Source organism: Notamacropus eugenii, chromosome 2 (genome assembly GCF_028372415.1).
Source record: "Notamacropus eugenii isolate mMacEug1 chromosome 2, mMacEug1.pri_v2, whole genome shotgun sequence".
NCBI classification, from domain to species: domain Eukaryota; kingdom Metazoa; phylum Chordata; class Mammalia; order Diprotodontia; family Macropodidae; genus Notamacropus; species Notamacropus eugenii.
In genome coordinates, this window is record NC_092873.1 from 477,922,728 (window position 1) to 477,944,679 (window position 21,952).

The 21,952-nt window shown below is 38.5% G+C and overlaps 1 protein-coding gene across 1 annotated transcript; it reads right to left on the minus strand.

Moving 5' to 3' along the window:
* Positions 1–559: 559 nt before the first annotated feature.
* On the minus strand, positions 560–5,744 carry LOC140529790 (cytokine SCM-1 beta-like). Its single transcript, XM_072648711.1, has 3 exons — positions 5,479–5,744; positions 2,420–2,534; positions 560–1,192 (listed from the first exon to the last, which is right to left on the minus strand). Exons 1-3 carry the CDS (start codon positions 5,537–5,539, stop codon positions 1,012–1,014), a joined length of 357 nt encoding a protein of 118 aa, XP_072504812.1. The 5' UTR covers positions 5,540–5,744; the 3' UTR covers positions 560–1,011.
* Between the last annotated feature and the right edge of the window lie 16,208 nt (positions 5,745–21,952).

The window sequence follows — 21,952 nt, forward strand, 5'->3', positions numbered from 1 at the left end:
ATTGTCTTGCTGGTTTTATTTCTGTTTCTTTGGTTACGATGCCATAAACACAGTAAGCATTCAGTAAATGCTTTACCTATCTATCTATCAATCAATCAGTCAATTTACCTATCTATTCATCTACTTTGGACTAGAATAGCTGTCCTGACTCTTAGTCCAATGCCTTTTCCCCTCTTGCTCTTCCCCTTCTGATGCTCAGCCATAGACACTAGCAGAGATTTTTTTTTTTATCATGTGACATATGAACTAGAACTACCAGTAATGTGGAGCCCTGGGCATCTCACCTAATCTCACTCATTCCATTTCCTCATCTGTAAAATGGAGCTAATATTCGCATCACCTACCTAGCACGAGTGGTATGAGGAAAACTTATTGCAAACCTTAAATCAGTACAGAAATGTGAGCTGATGCCATTGCTGTTCATGTGTTATATTATAAAATTCATCAGTATTGTGACAAAAACTAATTCAATCTATTTTCCACCACGGGTTCACCATAAACCAGTTTTTTTCTGATAGAATAAACTTTTCCAAATTATTCTGAAAAAATAAGAGGAGTGTTCAAAATAATAAATATTTTAATCATGATTCTAAGATGAATATGAAAAAAATGAACATGAAACATGAAAATACAGTGTCTTCTGGCTCATATAGTCCTCGCTGAAGGGTGAGTATGATATGATCCATCCATGTGAATACAGTCACTTTATTTTCTTTGAAAGGCAGAAGGAAATACAAGGTGCTAGCAATAATTTATTTATATCAATGTGAATATGTATGCAGTACTTTTAGATATACAAAGCACTAAAAATAAGTGCTCCCTCTTGGTCTTCACAGCAACCCTGTGAAGTAGATTTTAAAGCTATTATCCTCATTCTATAAGTGAGGCAATTGAGATAGGTTAAATGACTTGCTAGTTAGGTCACTTGCTAGGTTAAGTCACACAGCTAATAAAAGTCTGAGGCAGGATTTGAACTCAGATCTTCTTGATTCTCTCCATTCTATAACACTCCTAGATAGATGATGGCTTTCCAGACATGGTCATGGTCCTGTCAGTGCGTGGTTGGGATCCTGTTGGCTTAGTCTGAATCATATTTCTCTTTTTGTTTCTGTTGTCCACAGCTTTCATGATTCCTTTGGCCCAATTAACATCAGGATCAGCACAGATTTTAATTCCTCTGCGGGTGACAAAACTGCAATGGAAGGAAAAGAAAGAGGAATAATTAATCATCTTATCACTCTATCAGGCCAAGGACACAGATTAGACTGCACATAAGTAATTACTCTTGGATTACTTTTGGAGAAGACTTAATGAATGCTAAATCAAGAGCTAACAATAATGATTGCTTTCCTGTATTCACTTAACAGTCTTCATCTCATGAAGATGAACATCTCATTCTTTCATCAAGGGGGAGTTCCCTCATGTTACTATCTTAGTTTTAAAAAAAATTAGAAATACATGTTGGTCAATAGGATGACTGTGGACATAAGCAAAGCATTATCTGGCAATCGGCATATTGAAGACAATTTCTGAGGCAGCTGGTCAGGCCCATTGAATAAAGGGCCAGGCATGACATCAGGAAGACCTATATTCAAATCTAATCTCAGACACTTTACGAGTTGTGTTATACTGAATAATTTATTTAATTTCTATTTGTCTCAGTTTCCTCAACTGTAAAAATGGGGATAATAATAACACCAACCTTTCAGGGTTGTTATGAGGATCAAATGGGATAATATTTGTTTAAAATAAAACACTTGGCATATCGCAGGTGATATATTCATGCTTATCCCTTTCCTTTCCTTCTTTTTCCTCTGAGGTATATTTCCTCAATATAGCTCTGCCAGCATCCAAAGACCTCACATCAAATAGTTCATACACTTGAATTATGATGGAGGTTCCCATCCATGAATCCATTCCTGAACATCTGGGATCATGAGATCACTGGCTTGAAATTAGGAGATACCTTAGGGATGAGTTAGCTAAACCCCCCATCATTTTGTTGGAAAGGAAAATGAAGACCAAAGAAGAAGATGACTAGCAATCTGGGGTTTTGAACCCAAGTTGTCAAGCTGAGAATCCAATAACTGTTCCCTGACAATATGTTGTTAACATTTTTAAATTTGCAGTCTATTTTCTTAGGTGAGCTGGTTAGAGACATTAGCATAATATTCCCTGTTAGGCAACAAAGACTAAGAACCTCTTAAAAGTTCTGGAGTTTTTCAACCCTTGGTAGTAGGGACACAGTTATTTAACTTGAACCAATGGGAACAATTTTCCACTATACATCTGAAAGAAAATTGGCCGGGAGGGTGAGAGACAGGGATTCATTGGAGGCAAAGACTTTATTCCTAAGGACTTTTTTTAGGAGGGAAGGATTTCATTGTCTCTTTAGAAGCTGGTGCTTATATAAACTTACATCACTGCTCTCATTGGGCCCTCTTCAATGAGGTAGCTTTTGACTGAGATGACAGGTAGGGGCTTGCTTGTCAGGCTCACGCAAAAACTCCTTTTCATGACTTCACTTCCCACACCTAGTCAAAAACAAAAAGAAAAGAAAAGGGTAAAGAAATAAATCTATCCTTTAATTAAGTCATTAAAATAGAGGAAAGCTATAGTATCCAATGAGATAGCCAATCACTCAACCTTCATTTATTAAATACCTCCTATGTGCCGAGCAAGGTGTTAGGAACTAAGGTTACATTGTCAAAAGGTCCAGCCTTCAAGCAGAGTGCCTTCTGTGTTAAGTTCATTTCCATTTCCATGACCACTAAGGATAAAGTGTTTTCTTCTGAATCATCTTGAGGCAAGGATCAAGAATACCCTAGGATTCTAACCTCTGACTCTAAATATAGTTTGGTATCTCCTATACCACACAACCTCTGTACTAGATTGTGAGTCGCATAAAAGTGGGGTTTTCATCTTTTCTCTCTTATAAAATTCCCATTGCATTTATGTAGCTAAAACCATTACATGAACTCCTAGAATTTAGGTTGGATGGAATCCTACATCCCACCTGTCCTTCTCCCTCATTTAATAGATAAAGTCATACAGGAAATACCTGTAGCAGAACTTAGACTTGAACCCAGACCCTCTGATTCCAAAATCCTGTATTCTTCATATAATAACGCAGAAGAGATATGTTTTTATTGAAATATTGGGAGATATCTTGGCCAAAGGAGGTCACTGTGTATTCATACTTAGAAATTATTAAGGAGAGTTCAGGTTGAAGTTCTATATGTTTTACTTAATGACTAGGTTTACTCCGCAGAATGGGGAGGAGACACAGGGACAAAAGAATAGTGTGCATAAGTAAAACTTAATCCATATTAATAGCTGGTGTTCCTTTTCTGCTATAGATACTTGCCTTAGCTTCAAACTGGCAAAGCCAGATATGGAAGTGTTGAATTTGTAATATTAATGATTAGTTCATGATGACCTAGCACTTAATAGAAAGTCTCACTGATACTGGAATGCAAGTCTTTTAGATGGATCCAAACAAATATATCTCCCTCTTTCCTCCCCATCTCTTTCCACTTTCTCCTTTTGACACTAATCATATCCCTTCCAAACATTTCCTTTTTTCATCTCTGCCAATTTATTTTGAAACTGAATGCTCTCTGAACCCAGTGTAAGAAAGAAACCTGATGTCTTCCTCTGAATTACTTTATAAGAATTCTCGATTCTTGTATTATCCGGTGAAGTCACTTTTTTTTCCTCCTGAGAGAAATCATACATAACCACAAAATCTTTTCCCCAAGGGACTTCAGGCTTTTCATCATTAACCTAAGTAAATATCATAATGTCTCTAGGAGTCAAATCAGAGAGCAAAGATGGTTTTTCCCACTTTATAAATGGGAAAACTGAGGCACAGGGAGGAGGAATATTGTAGTGCTAATCAGTCAGAATTAGGTGTCCCCAACCTAGCTTTAATAAAGACTCAGACATGGGTCCTATTTCCTGCCTCCCTGGAGTCTCATTCAAATCCGAACATCAACTACTTCTACACTGTGCAAAATTTCAACCTAGAGAAAGAACTGGCCAAAATAATCAAGTCTGTGAACATTAGCTATTGCCCAGACTCTTAACTACACCACCCCTGGGAGCAGAATGCACTTCTATCTAGGAACCAGAGAGACCAAATGAAAAATATGGAGACCACATAGAAGTGGGAGCTCTTGAGCTGAGTGTGGTCGTCCAAGGTTAAAGACAAGCTGGTGGGATGGAAAGAGTTGAACATCTGGTGTCAGAAGAGGCCAATTCTCCTATAGTATAATAACCGTGTTATCCCTCAAGTCTAGCAAAAAGCTTTGCACATAGTAGGTAATTTAATGAAAGCTTGTTTAAGTGAATTAAATTCAAATCCCTTCTCTGATATGTATTAGTTGTGCGACAGTAAGTAAATCACTTAACTGCTTTGATCCTCAAAGCCTCCCCCTAAAAATGAGCACAATACTTATAGTACTTTGGTATTTCAGTCATGTCTGACTCTCTGTCACCCCATTTTGAGGTTTTCTTGGCAAAGAAACTGGAGTGGTTCACCATTTCCTTTTCTATCTTCTTTTACAGGTGAGGAAACTGAGGAAAATTGAGGATTAAGTGACTTGTCCAGGGTCACACAGCTAGTAAGTGTCTAAGGCTACATTTGAACTCAGGAAGATAAGTCTTTGTGACTCCTAGCTTGGCACACTATCCATTGCGCCACCTAGCTGTCCCTACTAAGTACCCTTACTGGGTACTTATAGTACCTACAGCAATAAATAGCTACGAGAGTTAAAATAGACACAAAGAATTTTGTGAAAATTACATTACTATGTCCCTGTCAGCCATTCTTATCAGTAACCCATCTCTCCATCGTAGCAGACATAAAGGTTATTAGCAGAACGCATTCACAGCTTGGCGAGCTTAGTTTGACCCAATCTCCCATATCTTATGACTCCCTCCCCTCACAATGAGACATCAGAATAGGACTTCTTTGGCAAATTCATCAAAAATGAAGATGGAAAAGTAAGAAGAAGAAGAAAAGGAATAAGAAGAACAATCTGTCTTCCAAAAAACCAATACCAATGACATGTCCTCACCACCACCAACAATCAGGTTGGCATTCATTTGGAATTCTTTTTCTGATAGTTACAATAGGTTGACAATGATCTATCTGTGCACTCTCTCATGGCATCCTCCTTTGTGATCAATACCAGCATCTGTAAGAGCTAATCTATATTGCTATTTCTATAATGATTTTCTTTCCTTTGTGTCTCTTCTCTCATGATCTGTCACCAAACATTATGGATATAGGGCATAGTCACTTCCAGATCCCAAACTGGGAACCCAAAGCACTATCCCTAAGTACCACAGGAAAAGCGATCTATCTCTAGTAAGTCTTGCCAGAGCCAAATGAGAGTATTGCTTTCCTGTCTCCCAGCTTCATGCTTTCTGAAATCCCATCATCAAATTTTAGCAATTCATCTCCCAGCTTACCTTCCACAGTGAACTGTGTGAAGCTACAGAAACAGAAGAGAGCCAGGAAGAGGAGTTTCATGGCTGCTTTTGGGTTGAGGTGTCTGGAGGAGAGAATGAAGACTGAGGACCCCTTTGAGTTTTTATGCCCTGACAATGGTCAGTGAACTTCCTGTGCCTTGAGAGGGAGTTTCAAGGTGGGAGGAAGGTTGTCGGAAAGTCTTAGCAGCATCTGCTAATTTCTTCTTTAAAAAAAAAAGTTTCTTTTCCTTCTCCTGGTTCTTACTCACCCCACACTCTGTGGCCTTTCACCTCATCTGTGGTTAATGTGTCTATGAAACAAAATGGGTATTTAAAAGAGAATGCAACTCTTTAATCTCCAGCCTCTACAATCCACAGCTAATGCCCCAACCACAGAGTGAACAGATGTCAACGTCACTGTTTTGAGCAAGACTGCCCAACATGTGTCTCAAAGGGGAAAATCCAACCAAAGCTGGTGTAGTGAGTGGACAGTGGAAACGAAATGGATAATTATTCTCACAGTGGGCCCTCATGATTGGAACCTTAAAAACTATACCAATGTCTCTTAGTGTTCCCCTTCTAGTTATCAATTCTGTGTTATATTACCCACAGAGCTATATTCTTAGCTCAACTTAGAATTACTTAACTTTCATCTAAAATAGGCTCTAGTATTAGTTCTGTGTCCATTAGCATTTAAACTCAATGAAAACTAACCCCCTCCAAATCCCTAAAGACTAAAGAATGTATGTTGGAACTTGGTACTATTTTGGAAAAGATATTAGTTGGGTGGGTAAGAGTGGGAGATGATAGAGATGACTTTATATTTATAATGTCTGCCTGTTAAGAAATACCAGTGGTACATATATAATCTATGTCAAATTATTTGCATTCTCAATGAGAGGGGAAGGGAAAGGGATAGAATTTGGAACTCAGAATTTGAATGAAGAATATTAAAATTAAAAAAAACTGTACCAATGTAATTGAAGCTTCCTTTAAAAATGATTCCATGATCCTTATAAACAGTATATCAATGTCCTTGCCATATGTCATTGACAAAAGAGAACACAACACCACACAGAGCTTGACGAGAGCAGAGTACAGTAAGAATATTACCTCCCTCATCTTCTTCACTCTGCCCCTCCTAAGGTGATTTAAGATACTATTAGCTTTATGGACTCTTATATCACACTCCTGATTCATTATGAGCTTATAGTGTGTGTGTGAAAAAAAATTGTTCAGAACTAGCCAGCTTTGCCTCCCACCTCATACTTAATATTTTTAATCCAAATGTAAGATTTTCATTTCCTCACATTTGCCCTTCTGCAGTTTGATTTTTTAATAGAAATTTTATTGACTATTCCCATCAGTGTTTTCAACCTATTTGAATTTTATGGACCATCCAAAATGGTGAAGTAGGATGAAGCAGTATGGTCCAGTCTCCCTCAGCTCCCACCTTCATATCCATAACTACTACGCAAAGACCTAGAAAAGCATCAGATCAATTCCTGATATGGAAATGCAAGGCTAAATAATAAGGATTTATTTCTCCAGCCCAGGTTGGCAGGTAGACAAAACTTGGGACAGGTACTACATAGAGACTTCAAACTCAGAGATTGAATGAAAGCCTAGTTGTGTACTTGACAAAAAAAGAAGTACCAAATCCATCATGGAAGGACTTGATCAATCAATTATTCAATCAATAAGTATTTATTAAGCCCATACTATGTGAAAGACACTACTAAATCCTAGGGATACAAAAAAAGGCTGAAGACAATCCCTTCCCTTGAAGAGAAACTGTGGTTCAGTGGATAATGTGCTGGTCCTGGAGTCAGGAAGACTCATTTTCCTGAGTTCAAATCCAGTCTCAGACAATCACTAGCTGTGTGACCCTGGGCAAGTCATTTAACTCTACCTCAGTTTCCTCATCTATAAAATGAGCTGAAGAAGGAAATGGCTAACACTCCAATTACCCTTGCCAAGCACTTTGGAAGTAGGAAAGAAGCAAGGTAGATGTCCTTTGATTGGGAAGTAGCTAAGCAAATTGAGGCATATGAATAGAATGTCGTATTACTGTACCATAAGAAATTACAAAATATGATAAATACAAAGAATAATAAAAAGATTTACATAATCTGATACAGAGTGAAATAAGCAGAATAATGAAAACAATATTTGCAGTGAATAAAATTACACAAATGGAAAGGACAATCATAAAACAATCAAAAGGGAATGCTGCAATATTACAAAGAATGTGTACGTTCATCCTTCATTGCTGAAGAAGACCATGCCATCCGAGAAATGATGACATGACTTGCACTTGACTTTGTTTTTGAGTGAGGGAGGGCTGTGCGGATCACCGGCCTCACTTTTCCTCCAAAGCCATCTGAATCCAGTGACCAGATATTCATCAGGATGACTGGAGATGACCCAGGATGCGGCAGTTGGGGTTAAGTGACTTGCCCAAGGTCACACAGCTAGTGAGTGTCAAGTGTCTGAGGTGAGATTTGAACTAAGGTCCTCCTGACTCCTGCACTGGTGCTCTATCCACTGCACCACCTAGCTGCCCATATTACAAAGAATAAGCATGACTCCAAAGAAGACATATGAGAAGATGCTACCACATCAACCCATTACAAAAGTAGAAAGTCCAAGTATTTTTAGACTATTATATATTTATTGATTTTGCTGATTTTCTTGAATCTTCTTCCTCTTTTCTGATTTTTTAAAAAAATATTATTTATTGTATAAGATGGCTTTCTTGGAGATGGAGAGGAGAGATACTGATAGAAATACTGGTGATGTTTTTAAAAATAGAAAGCATCAATAAAATGTATAAAATTAAGTAAGTACCTTGATCCTAAAAGTGGGTGGGTCAAAAATAATTCATAGAAACATTATATAATTTCATTAAATATAATGACAACAATGAGAAAACCTAGCAAAACCTGTGGAATGAAACCAAAACAGTCCTTAGGGGAAAAACTATTTGTATAAACACCTTCAAAAATAAAAGAAAGAGCAAATCAGCTTTTGAAAACTCTAGAAAACAATTTTCAAATCAATGAACTTCTAAATAGAGATACTAACCAGTTAAGAAGATATTAACAGCAATTAAGTAAAAGAAAAACATCATTGAATAAATAAAATAAAACTAAGGCTTGGATTTTTAAATCATTAAAATGTATCACTGATGAATTTGAATCTTGAAAAGAATAATGAAAACTCAATTGCCAAGATCACAAATTAAAAGGTGAATTTGCCACAAATAAAGAAGAAATAAGAAAATAATTATAAAACCAGTTAAACTGACAATCTACATAAACAGATGAAAATTTGGTTTTAAAAAATGTGACAGAACAAAAACTAAATACAATAACCCAAATTTCGGAAAAAGAAACTGAACAAGCCATAAATGATCTCCCAAAGTAAAAAAGAAAAATTAGGACCAGATGGATTTACAAATGAATTCTATCAAACATTTGAATAAAATTTCATTCCAATTTTATAAAGATATTTGAAAAAGCAGAAAACAGAGGGAGGGGTCCTACAAAATTCCTTCTATGAAACAAGTGTAGCCTTGTTGCCTAAACAAGGATGATTCAAAACAGAAAAAAAAGATTGACCCATAACAACCACAGAAACAACTAGAATATTTATATAGCATTTTAGGGTTTGCAAAATCTTTTACAGTTATTATCTCATTTTATCCTCATAACAACCCTGAGGAAGCAGTGTAGTCCAGTCTGCCTAACCTCCTTCCTTCATGCCCATAACTACTACACAAAGACCTGGAAAAGCATCAGGTCAAGTCCTGATCTGGACATGTAAGGCTAAATAATAAGGATTTATTTTTCCAGCCCAGGTTGGCATAGGTAGACCAAACTTGGGATAGGTACTACATAAAGCCTTGCATTACCATTATCCTCATTTTACAGATGAAAATATTGAGGCAAATCGAGATTAACTGACTTGCCCAGGGTCACAGAGCTAGTTCAAGTCTGATGCTGGAACTGAACTTTCACGTATTACTTCAGGATGCTGCTATACTTTGGTTATCGCTATATCTTCTTGATGAATCTTCCTTCCGCAAAATCTAATTATGTTAATTGATTAAGTAATATTAAAGAGAGGTCAACTGGTCAAATTGATATTGGGAAAATTGATGTAGGGAACACACCAGATGGGAGCTGCAAGCAGGGCATTTCTAAAGCTAGTATTTAAAAAGCTCTCAATTTCTCCAGTTTGCCTGTGGGACTCTGAGGGGAGAAGCAGTTGAGCACAGGAGAGGCAATCAACAAGTCTGAATGGGGTTGGAAGATTGTTCCAAAATCGCAGGCACTACACATGTGTTTACTTATTTGACCGTATGTTGATCGTCTCCAGTAGAATTCAAGAGTATCGAGGATCAAGACGGTTTGGTTTTGGCCTTTGTATTCCTAGCATCTAACACAGTGCTTTGCACATAATAAATATTTGTTTAATTTGTTTTAATATTTGTTTAATGTTGAATGCTTAGGATGGGCTTTCTCCATATCAATACCTGTTCAAATCCTTCACTTCAATTTTCCAAACTCAGGTTCCATTCCCTTGATCCTCCCCTCCCTGTTCAGTGGAAAATTATTTCCCCCTGCTCATATTTCCTGTGGACCTTCCATTTGCATGTAGTAGTGGACTCTACATGTATAATGAAACCCATGTTTGACAAGGAACTTGTCCTTGTGTGGCTCAAAAAGGGGAAGAATATCCATCACCAGCCTCTTCTTCCCCAGTCCTTCTTCAAGGGAGACTTTCATTGCTGTCAGGAGGGAAAATAAGAGGTTGGATGCAGAGGTCACTAAGCTTTCCTCTTCAGAGAGAAAAGGGGGTACCAGGCTAGAATTATATCAGTCTGTTCCCTTAAATATTATTCATCTAGGGGATATGATCAGATTCCATCTAATTTTTAATTGCTTTGTTATTTGGGGGAAGTGAGGCTCCTGACCTGCACAGCCCTCCCTCACTCAAAATAAAGTCAAGTGCAAGCCATGTCATCATTTCTCTAACGGCATGGTCTTCAGCAACAAAGGATGAACACAAAACATTTGGGAGAAGAAAGGAAACCACAGGTTCTATATCCAATGCTTGACTCCTTTCCACCTAATATCAGTTCCATAATGAATACACATAGAGAACTGGAATACGTACATATACATATATATATATATATATATATATATATATATATATATATATATATCTCCAAATTATAACAAAACAGAAATTAGACATGTACATGGAGGCTATATACCAGACAATACAGACTGAAGAAGTTATCCAATTAGGAGAAAAATAACTGAGCTCAACCAAGAAAGAAGTTGCTGGATCTCACCCAAGGAAAATTAAATTTCCTCAATTTTCTACACTAGCAGTCTGGAAATAGGGACCCCTTTCATGTCTTCCTCATGTCTTCATGCCTTTTCATTCAGTAGTCTAAAGTCGGATTGGCCTCTTCCACCTTCTTTCTCTTGAAAATGTAAGTCAACTGGTCACTACACTAGAAGAAAACACTTGTTTGTAGAGTCCTGAACAGGGACTCCCTCTTAAATATCTCCCCAAAAAGGGTCTGGCGGAGAATTGAAGCTTTGCCTCTTACCAATTCTGCCCCACTCCTTACACAGGGTAGGGTCTTCATCTCCACCAATAAAGAGAGAATTCCTTATCAATGGGTTTGGGAAAGGGATTACATGTTCTTAGCCTATTTTCCCCTCTTCTCATACTTATTTGAATATGTCTCATCCTCTCCCACTTTCGATTGTAAACTCTGTGAAAACAGAGATTGTACCCTACTTCTCTTATGTATCTGCAGCCTCTGTCACAGTGTGATGTAATAGCTAGCATACTATCATGGGTGTGGCGAAGCCAGCTCTAACTCACTTGTGAGAGCCCCTTGTTAATTTCCCAGTGTAAATATTTACACCTCAAAAATCAGCCACCAATCAGGGTTCCAGTGGCTATTTGGTTGATTTGTCTAGACTTCAGAGAGTGTTCATTCAGATTAAATTGAAAAGAGTGTGTGCCTATATTTCCTCCTCTCCCCACAGCACGATTGCTAATATTACCAGCACACCCCTGTATTGCCCTTTAAGCATGGGTAGAGCTCAATGTGAATGCAGTAGAAAGCTAGGGAAATGAAATCAATATCGTCCTAGAGGCAACTAGGTGGCACAGCGGATAGAATGCCAAGCCTAGGGTCAGGGAAACCTGAGTTCAAATCCAGCCTTAGACATTCACTAGTTGTGTGACGCTGGGAAAGTCATTTAATCTGTCTCAGTTTCATCAAGTGTAAAATGAGGCTAATAATAGCACTTAACGCCTAGCTTTAGCTTCTTCACCTATAAAATGCGGACAATAAAGTTCTTTTGACTTTCTCACAGGGTTATTAGGAAGAAAACTCTTCCTAATTAAGTCATGCTTTACTTCTGCCTATAAGTTGGATGAACGAAGTTAGGTGGGGAAGAATGAAATACCCAATCTTAAGAGAAGCCATGAAATCACCATATTAACTTCTACCTTCTCCATCTAATAGTAAAGTCAGTCACACCTATCAAACATCCCAATAGCTCTGGGAAAGATACATATAAAGGACCATTATCAACACAGTTCATAAGCCTGTAGATAGAGACAGAGCCAACTAAGGGTCTACAGCACCACTATTCCAGTGATTCACTTTTAGTACAGAGGATTCCCCACAGAGCTAACCAAGGTTCAGTAAGATGAATCTAATAATAGCAAACTTTTGACTTTGCAAGTCCCTAAAACTTTCCATAGATATTTCAATTATTTGTTCTCTTATTAATTTTGACTAAGACTTTTGATGCCCATCCCATAAGTAAATCCACCTGCTTAAATGGGAATATCATTATTTTTCCTTTACCAATATGTCTCCCATGACTAAATACCCTGATACAACAATGCGCAAGTTGAGGTTATGGAAGTTCTACCTGAAGAAACTCTGAAAGAGATCTATGACTATCAAAATGTTAAAAGTCCCCCATCCAAACCATGCAGATTTTGTTACTCAGTGCCTAACAGCCCACAGTGACAGCACAAAGGGCTGAGGTCATGCTAGAGGAAATGCTACACATTGACTATGTTCTCAGTCACTTACACATGAAAATGAGCTTACATATTACAAATGCTGTTGACTCACACTTCTCTAGTATTTCATGGATTGCAGAGCATTCTCCTCATAACAACACTGTTAAGAAAGCAGTGTCCCTTTTACAGATAAGGAAACAGAGTCTCTAAGAAATTAAGTGATTTGCCCATGGTCAGTGATGGAACTTCTGACTCCAAGACCAGACTCCTAAATATGATTGGTTCTGATCATAAACCATCCATAGACCAAAAAAATAAATCATAAAACCATGTCTCTCTTCCAGAACTTTCTGTTCTCAGGTCTCAAAACTTGTCAGTAAATTAATCAATGCTAAATTCATCAATATTTCTAAAGCGTCTTGATTTCTTTGGTGTGGGTTCTCTTTCCTATCTATAAATTCCTCCTCCACCAACTCCATGTCTTCACAAGCTGTAATGGCCAGAAATGTTATCCAGTAGTGGCCAGTCTTGAAAAAGCTTCTCTAAGCTTAGCTGGACTGTCTCTTGGATGACAGAAATAGCCTCCTTTACAAAGCTCTCACTCAACGTCTTCCCAATTTATTAGGACCTGCTGCTACCTGCCTTCCACTGACACAGTCCTCAAGAGTCCAGAGTGACTTTCATGCCATGGTAAGGCATCTGAGAATGCCATCAGCAGAGTTTGCCACATGACCTGAATCTAAAACAAACCCTGAAAAATCCCTTTTCAAAATTCAATGAATTACCTTGACACTATATTTACGCATCTCCTGTGTCAGCCTCAGTCTGGCACTATAAGAAACTTTTCAGGAACAAAACCTGAAACAAACTTCTTTGTAACTCACAGCCTTGCTAAACATCAGAAACTGAAGCTAGAGAAAGACACCTGAAAATCGTTCATCTTCGACATGATAGTAGCAAACACAAAAACAATTGTCACCTTAACTGGAGTCTACTGCTTTACCTGAAGACAGAGAGCCCTATATTCCTCAGGTTCCCTGTCAGGGCTTTCTGGCTGTTGGGAGACCACTCGATTAGACATTTTAAAAAAGCCACTGCTTCCTTTGCCTCAATTCTAGGGGCCCCAGGAACTGGTTAATTGCTAAATGCAGATGCCTTTTCTTAGAGCTCATCAATCTTTCATCTTAGATACTTGCTTTTCTCTGGTTTTCATAACTGAGAAGCTTGTCTACAATGGATGCTACCACTTCCTGTCTTCTCACTTTCTTCTCAACTCTCTGCAGAATGACTTGTGACCTCATCAATCAAATGAAACTGGTTTCTCCAAAGTTACCGATCTTAATTGACAAATTGACAAAGCATTTTCTCAATCCTCAACCTGGCTGACCTCTTTGTTGCCTGACACTGTCAATCATGCTCTTTTCCTGGATACTCTCTCTAGTTTTTGTGACACTGGTCTCTCCCAATTCTTTCCTACTTATCTGACCTCTCCTCTGTCTTCCTTCCTAGATCTCCATCTTCATCATACCCACTAGCAATGGGGGTTTTCTCCCAAGACTCTGTCCTGTACCCTCTTCTCTTATCCCTCTATACTACTTCACTTGGTTATCACCATCTGCTCTCATGGATTCAACTATCATCCCTATGTATAGGATTCTCTGTAAACCACTCTTATGATCCCTAGTCTCTTATAGCCATCATAAGACATCTCAAGCTGGATGTCTCATCAAAACTTAAACTCAACTGAACTAATCATTTCCCCTGAGAATCCTCCCCACTTCCTAACTTTCCTATTACTGTGAAAGGTATCACCATTTTCCCAGTCAAGCAGGCATATCGCCTAGATGTCATCCTCAACTCCACATTCTCTCTCACCCCCTATATCCAATGAGTTGCCAGTTCCTGACATTTTGGCTTTCGTAACATCTCGAATACATCTTTTCCTCTCCTCTGATACTACTATTGTAATAGACTACTGGAGGTCTCCCTGACTCAAATCACACTGCACTCCAATGCATTCTCCACTGGGATGTCAAAGTGGTCTTCCTTAAGTACAGATCTAGCCATAGCAACCCCCTATACAATAAGCTCCAATGGTTCCTTGTAGCCTTCAGTACTAAATGCAAAATCCTTTGTTAGACTTTTAAAACCCTTTGTAGCATGGTCACTTTCTACCTTTGTGGTCCTCTTATACCTTTCCACTCTCTACATATTCTTCCTGTGATTCTGGCCCCCTTGATATCTCTCACACAAGACACTGTCCCCAGACTATGCCTTTTTACTAGCTGTCCCCCATGACTGGAATCCCCTCTTCCCTCACCTCCAACATCCTGGCTTCTTTCAAAATCCAGCTAAAATATCACCTTTTACAAGAAGACTTTCCTATTCCTTCTTATTCTTAGTGCCTTACTTCCAAGATTATCTTCAATTTATCCTTTGTATATATCTTAGTTCTGTGTGTTCATCCTTCATTGACAAAGAAGACCATGCCATCAGAGAAATGATGACATGACTTGCACTTGACTTTGTTTTTGAGTGAGGGAGTAATGTGCAGGTCACTAGCCTCACTTCTCCTCCACAACCATCTGAATCCAGTGACCAGATATTCATCAAGATGACTGGAAATGACCCAGGATGAGGTAAATGGGGTTAAGTGACTTGTCCAAAGTCACACAGCTAGTGAGTGTCAAGTGTCTGAGGTGAGATTTGAACTCAGGTCCTCCTGACTCCTGCACTGGTGCTCTATCCACTGTACCACCTAGCTGCCCTCACCTTAGTTGTACATAACTGTTCATATGTTATCTCTCTCATTAGATTGTGAGCTCCTTGAAGGCAGGGCCAGTTTGTGTCTTTCTTTGCCTCTTCTAGTGCTTAGCTTGGTGCCTGGCACATAACAGGTGTTTAACTAATGCTTGTTGAGTTGTTGGCTTAGCTAACAAACGTAGCAAGCTTCTGGTGTGTAATGCTAAGCATAAAGTTGCACATTGCTAGGTATTCAATAAGAACTCATTTTTTTCAATCAGCAGAACCTTAAAGCTTTACTTAAGAATGTGAGCTATGTCATACAAATGTCATTCCACTGTACTTAACAGCATTTCTATCCTTGATAATGGAACAACTTTTGAGTAAGGGGACAAAACTAGTCATGGCCAAATGTCTTAATTTTCAAAAAGGTCATTTTGATACAATATAGACTAATGAGTTTAATGTTGATCCTGGCAAAATTCTAAAACATAGTAATAAGTTGATAGTTTGTGATTACTTAGGGAGAAAATAATGATCAATGGTACAAAACATGAGGTCACTGTCCCAAGTTATTATAGACTAACTTCACTTTCTTTTTGAAGAGTTACATTAAAATAATAGATCTAAGGAATGCCACAAAAATCATATCATCAATCACTAGAGCAAGGAGCATTTACTCAATAATTATTATCTTCCAGGAACTTATGCTATATATTAAAAATAAGTCAATAACCATCCCTGTCCCTAAAGCGTTTACATTGTAATGAAGAGAGAAACATAAAAAATGAGATGTCTGTGTGTGTATGTCTGTGTCTGTGTGTATGTGTGTGTGAGAAAGAGAGAGACAGCAAGAGAGAGAGAGAGAGAGAGAGAGAGAGAGAGAGAGAGAGAGAGAGAGAGAGAGAGAGAGTAGATGGGAGACTATAGTAGGTAAGAGGATGAGAAAAAGCTTCCTATAGTTTATGAATCTTAAAGGAATCCAGGGATTCTAAGAGACAGAGATGAGGAGGAAAAGTATTGTAGGCATGGGGGTACAGCCAGTACAAAGGTGAAGAAACGGGAGATGAAGTGTCAGATATGAGAAACAACAATTGTGCCAGTTCAGCCACATCGTAGAGAAGACAAAAGGGAATAAGGTGTAAGAAAGGGGATGGATGTAGGCATTTACATAGAGTACACCATGTGCCAGGCACTGTGTTAAACATTTTACAAATGTTATTTCACTTCATCCTTACAACAGCCCTGCAGATTAGGTCCTATTATTATCCCCACTTTATAATTAAGGAAACTAAGGCTGAACAAGATAAAATGAGTCGCCCAGGGTCACACAGTAAACGTCTGAGGAAATATTTGAACTCAGGTTTTCCTGACTCTAGAGTCAGCCCTCTATTGACTACACCACTTAATTGCCTCAAGATCGGTAACGCAGGAAGAGATCAGGTTATAAAGAGCCATGAATGCCAAACAAAGTAATATAATTGAACTTGAAAGTAATAGGGAGCCCATGGAAATTATTAAGTAAAGGTAAGATCTACACTTTAGAAGAACCACTTTGGCAACTGTTTGGAGGATGGATTGGAATGTAGAAAGAATTCTGCAAGTCACTAGAAAAAGATTTAGAGCATCCTTTGGATGAGATGACTAAGCTAGCTATATCGGAAAACATAACTAAGATTCACAAACATTGACAGATACAAAAAATCATAATATGAAATTAGTCATAAATGTAAAGGCATGTCTTTAGGTTGAAAAACTTATTTATATTTACACAGGATGAGAAAGATATCGCTAGCAAAAAAAACCCATGAGCTTTAGTTGTCTAGAAACTCAATAGACATGATGTGTCTGTCCCAAAAGCTAATGAAACCTTAGACTGCATTAATGGCTATGTAGTATTCAGATCAAGGAAGGCCCACTGAACTTGGGAGCTGGCATTCAGAGAAAGCTATTTAGTTCTGGGCGCCATGTTTTATGAGAAATATTGTTTTGGAACCGTGTTGACCAATTATTGCAGAAGAGGGATAAGAACATATTGATAATACCTTATATTCCTAAAAAAAAAAATTTGATATCATTATAATATGTGCTTTTTAGCAGAAAAGAGAAGCCCAAAATTTGTTTGAGATAGGGGTGAGGGGTGTTAGTGATTTATGGTCCTACAATGGGAGGGGATTAAATCTCTGTATGAAAACTAAGAAACAGTATCCAATCTCAATTAGCCATCGATGTGTCTTTCACATCTGTTCACCAGAGTGAGGAAATAGGGAGTAGGTAAAACTGAGCTGGTTGTGGACTTAGAAGGCCTACGCTGGAATTTTGTGGTTGCTGCTTATCCATGCAAATCACTTGGCCACTTCAAGGACTTTGTTTTATTTTCTAGAAAATGGGGAAAGAAAATAGGAAGATCTGACCTATCTACTTGTGGGACTGTTGTGATAAAGGAAACAGCAAATACAAATAGGAATATTGAGCAAATATGAGATGTTATTATTTCTAGAATTTTGCATGGAGGCCAAAATAGCAGGTTACTAATTTTGGCCTCAATGCAAAATGCGCATGAATGACATCAATCCATGGAGAAAATAATTTAATTTAAATAAATATTATTTAAAATAATACATTCCCTCCATTTGTTCTGACTTCTTGGTATACTTCCTTAATTTGTTTCGCTGCTACATTTATCACTGCTGAATCACTGAGGATGTAAACTCTTTGGTCTATAGGCCCAGTCTGCTCTCTTTACATTTGACATCTTTTCTACAGTAGAGTAAAAGACTTTATTGCAAGATTGAAAACATGACTAGAAAGAGAGTTAGAGGAAGTCACCCAGAGGGAGAGGGTGGGTGGACTAGAAGGCACACCTGGGTGATCTAATCTTCACTTCTGTAATCTAGGGACTTTTAAGAGTCTATTTTTACTCAGTGTCCATGAATTTAAAAAAAAACATACAAATAATTATTTCAACATATTTGGTTCCCTTTGTAATCCTATGTATTTTATTTTATGCATTTAAAAAACTAGTCTGAGAAGAGGTCCTAAGGCTTTACCAGACTCCCATTAGAAAAAAAAATTAGGTACTCCTGTTTCACACACACACGTCCCACTCCTTTATCCAAAACTGATTATCAACTAGCTAAGATTGATTACAGTAGACTACACTATTCATTCTAAACAGATCGTGATCCATGGGAGAAATGGAACTTGTAATCCTCCGAGGGTTTAACCAGGAGCAATGCTTGAAGATAAAGGAATAGAGCTCTAACTTTGGTATGTCAGGCACCAAGAAGAGATAAGAGAGACATCTGGGGACAAGCTTTCCTTTCCTGAATTCCTCAAGTTACATCACTAGGGATGCTATGTAGTTTGCCAAAAGGTCAGTCTTGTTTGTTAATAGCAAACATTCCAGAGTCCCCTAAATTTTCAACACGTCTAAAATTGGATTCTTAACTCTTCCATTAAACCTGCTCTTAATTCCGTGAAACTTTGACTCTACCTTATAAGCTTCATGTGGACAAGAACCATTTCCTGGCTTTCCCATGACTATTAATGGTATTACCATTATCCTAGTCATCCAAGCTCAAAATGTCATCCTTATAAGTGTTTTCTCCCTTTTGTGAAGGAAGGAATCAACAGTGAATGAATATCTACCTAAGAAGGACTTTTATGACAACAACAAAAGTCCCAGAATCCTTTTTTTACAAAACCATGCAACCTCCACAAAGCACAGGTTGTCTGGTATCTTAATAAAGTCTCAGGGAGGATCAAAATACCAAAAGCCCACTACAAGGGAATATAAAGCTCACAAGAAAGTTTTAATTGAGGGGAGATACTTACAAAACTGAAGGACAATGATGAAGAACAATCTACTGAGTCCCTGTGGACGAGTGGATATTCTGCAGTGGCCACAGAGAGCATGGGCACTCTCCCCTAAACCATTAAAGTCTTATGTTTTCATAGGATGCTTATTTGAGATTAGGAGAACCAAGCATTGGGGGAAGGGAGAGAAGAGTCTGGACTGCTAGGTGGGTGCTGATTCATGCTACTACAGAAAGGAAAGATTCCTGGGGAAATACAGCCTCAACTTGTAGGTGACTCAACTTCCCTAAGTGTTCCTCATTTAATGGGTTGGGGAAGCTTCAGTATTTCTTACATTTGGTCATTAAGGTTATTTCCAATAGCGACAAACAGGATACTTCTAGTCCCTGTGTAGGATGACTCAGATGAAGAGAGAGCAGCATGACTTACTGGATGGAGTACTGCACCTATAATCAGGAAGACTTGGGTTCGAATTCTACCTCATCAAGTTTCTATGTGACTCTAGAGAAATCTCTAAGTCTCAGTCTCCTCATATATAATATAGGGAAGTAAATCTCTCTAGCTCTTACCTCACAGGACTTTTCTATCAAATAAGATAAAATGCTTGCAAATTTGAAAATGCTATAGTAATAGCATTATGCTAAGGAATTTATAATTTTATCTTACTTGATCCTCATAATGATCCTGAGATTCAGGTGCTATTGTTATCCCCATTTTACAAAGGAAGAAACTGAGGCAAACAGAGCTGAAGTGACTTGCCCAGGGTCAAACAGCTAGCAAGTATCTGAAGTCAAATTTGAACTCAGAGGCTTCCTAAGAACAGACCCAGACTATCCACTTGCCATCTACATTAGAAGCATAATAACCCTATGGCTAGCATGGCTTTTGGGGTATAGGCTTACCCTGCCTTTATATGAAATCCTGAGAGGAGAGATGCTTCCCCAGCAGTGCTTCTGTACCTTGAACTCCCCAGGCAAACTCTAGATGGCCTTTCCCATTCCTCCATCTCTGACTTAACTACAGAAGATAAGGTACAAAACACTGGAAGCTTCCAAAATACTAGTTTACGTAAGTTTCACATTTATCTCAGTTTGCAAAGTACTTTCCCCCCAAGAACCTTCCTGGGTAAGCATTATCATTAATTTACCAGCTGGGCAGATAGGTGGCATGGTGGATGGAATGTTGGACAGGGAGACAAGAAGACTCAAGTTCAAATCCCAACCTTGAGCTCTTTCTAATCTGTGTAGCCTTCAGCAAGTCACTTAGACTCTATTTACCTGTTTCCTCATCCATAAAATGGAAATAATAATAGCACCCAACTCCTAGGGCTGTTGCAAGGATCAAATGAGATCATATTGATAAAGTATTTTGTAAACTTTAAAGTGCTATAAAAACGTTAACTATTATTATTATCCCCTTTGTACAGATGACAAAACTAAGGCTCAGTGAATGACTTGCCCACAGCCACAGAGCTTGTGTCAGACATGGGATTTGAACCCAGATATTAGAACGTGAATTCCTTAAGGGAGGGAACAGTGTTTGCCTTTCTTTGTATCTCTAGCCCTTAGCATTGTGCATGGTATATAGGAAGTGGTTAATAAATGCATGTTGGTGATTATTTTTATGTCAATCTGTGGACTCTAAATCTCGTGTTCTTACATTAATCACTCTGACCAAACTTTAGTCATGGGGTATAGTCTTTTTTTCTGGTGCAGGTTAAGACCACAGGGTGGCTAGAACCTCAGCCTCTTTCCTACTCTGTTCAGAGCTCTGTCCTTGAAAGGGAACGTTGAGCTCATCACTCACTAGGCCCTGCAAAATGCTTGTGGTTGACCCTCTTGAAGTATTGGGGTGGGCAGGAAGGCAGAGTGGGGAGGAAACTGTTTCAATTCTGAAACCAGTTTTAGTCTGCAAAAGGCACCCCCTGAGTTGGGTGGGGAGTATGACTGATTCTCCCCAGCCCCCAGGGTTCCCAGCCATTTGTATCTATGAACCAAAATATAACACTGTATTTTTTGGGGGAAGAACCCTGGTGGTCTCTGACAATGTACTCAACCCCAACTCTCAAGAGAAACGAAGTTAGGGGATTCCCCTGAAGGGTGGAGTTCCACCACTGGAAGCTGTCCAACCAACAGGCTGGGAAGAGTGACCAGTTCTACTTGGATGGCACCTGAAGGGAAAGTTAGCAGTGCAATTGACCTAGCCACTCACTATACTGAATGGAAAACCTGAGAACAGTTCCATTCATCATCAAATAATGGTTCATAATGAATTTATTTTTAAATGACATCTTTTTACAGCATGAAATTTCAGCACATAGCCTCGGCTTCTGTATTTTTTTACCCCTTTCCATCAGATCACAGATACAGAGTGTAAAAGGTTCTGAAAGATTATTGAACCCAAGTACTTTATCTTACAAATGAAAAAAACTGAGACTTTCCCCAAAAAAGATGAAGTGATTGGTCCAATTCACACAGGTAATAAGGGGAAAAGCTAGGATACCAGTTCAGGTCCTCTGCCTTCAAAGTCTGCAGTCCCCGAAGAGTCTATGGAGTACATGTGGTAAAGGGACACCTTTTGAACTCCAATACATCTCCCTGTTTAATATTACCATCATCACGGCCATTGTCCTTCTTTGCATAATTCTTATCTTGCTTCCATTCAGTGCCCAGGAAGGACAAGTTCATTTCTCAAAGCACACATACAACCCTATCAAAAAAGACTCATTGTGAGGTCCTCAATCTGCCTTGAAAAGGAATGGGCTCCCCCTCCTTGGAGGTCTTCAAGTGAAGGTTGGATAGCCACTTGTTGGATATGCATTAGTAGGATTTCTTTT

Bases quoted from the DNA above. Each gene is read 5' to 3' on its own strand.
- LOC140529790 (XM_072648711.1), bottom strand. From the start codon at position 5,539: ATGAAACTCCTCTTCCTGGCTCTCTTCTGTTTCTGTAGCTTCACACAG. The intron at 2,535-5,478 runs GTAAGCTGGGAG...GTTTTTGACTAG, and splicing joins CACACAGTTCACTGTGGAAG to GTGTGGGAAGTGAAGTCATG. The intron at 1,193-2,419 runs GTAAGTTTATAT...CTTCCATTGCAG, and splicing joins GGCCCAATGAGAGCAGTGAT to TTTTGTCACCCGCAGAGGAA.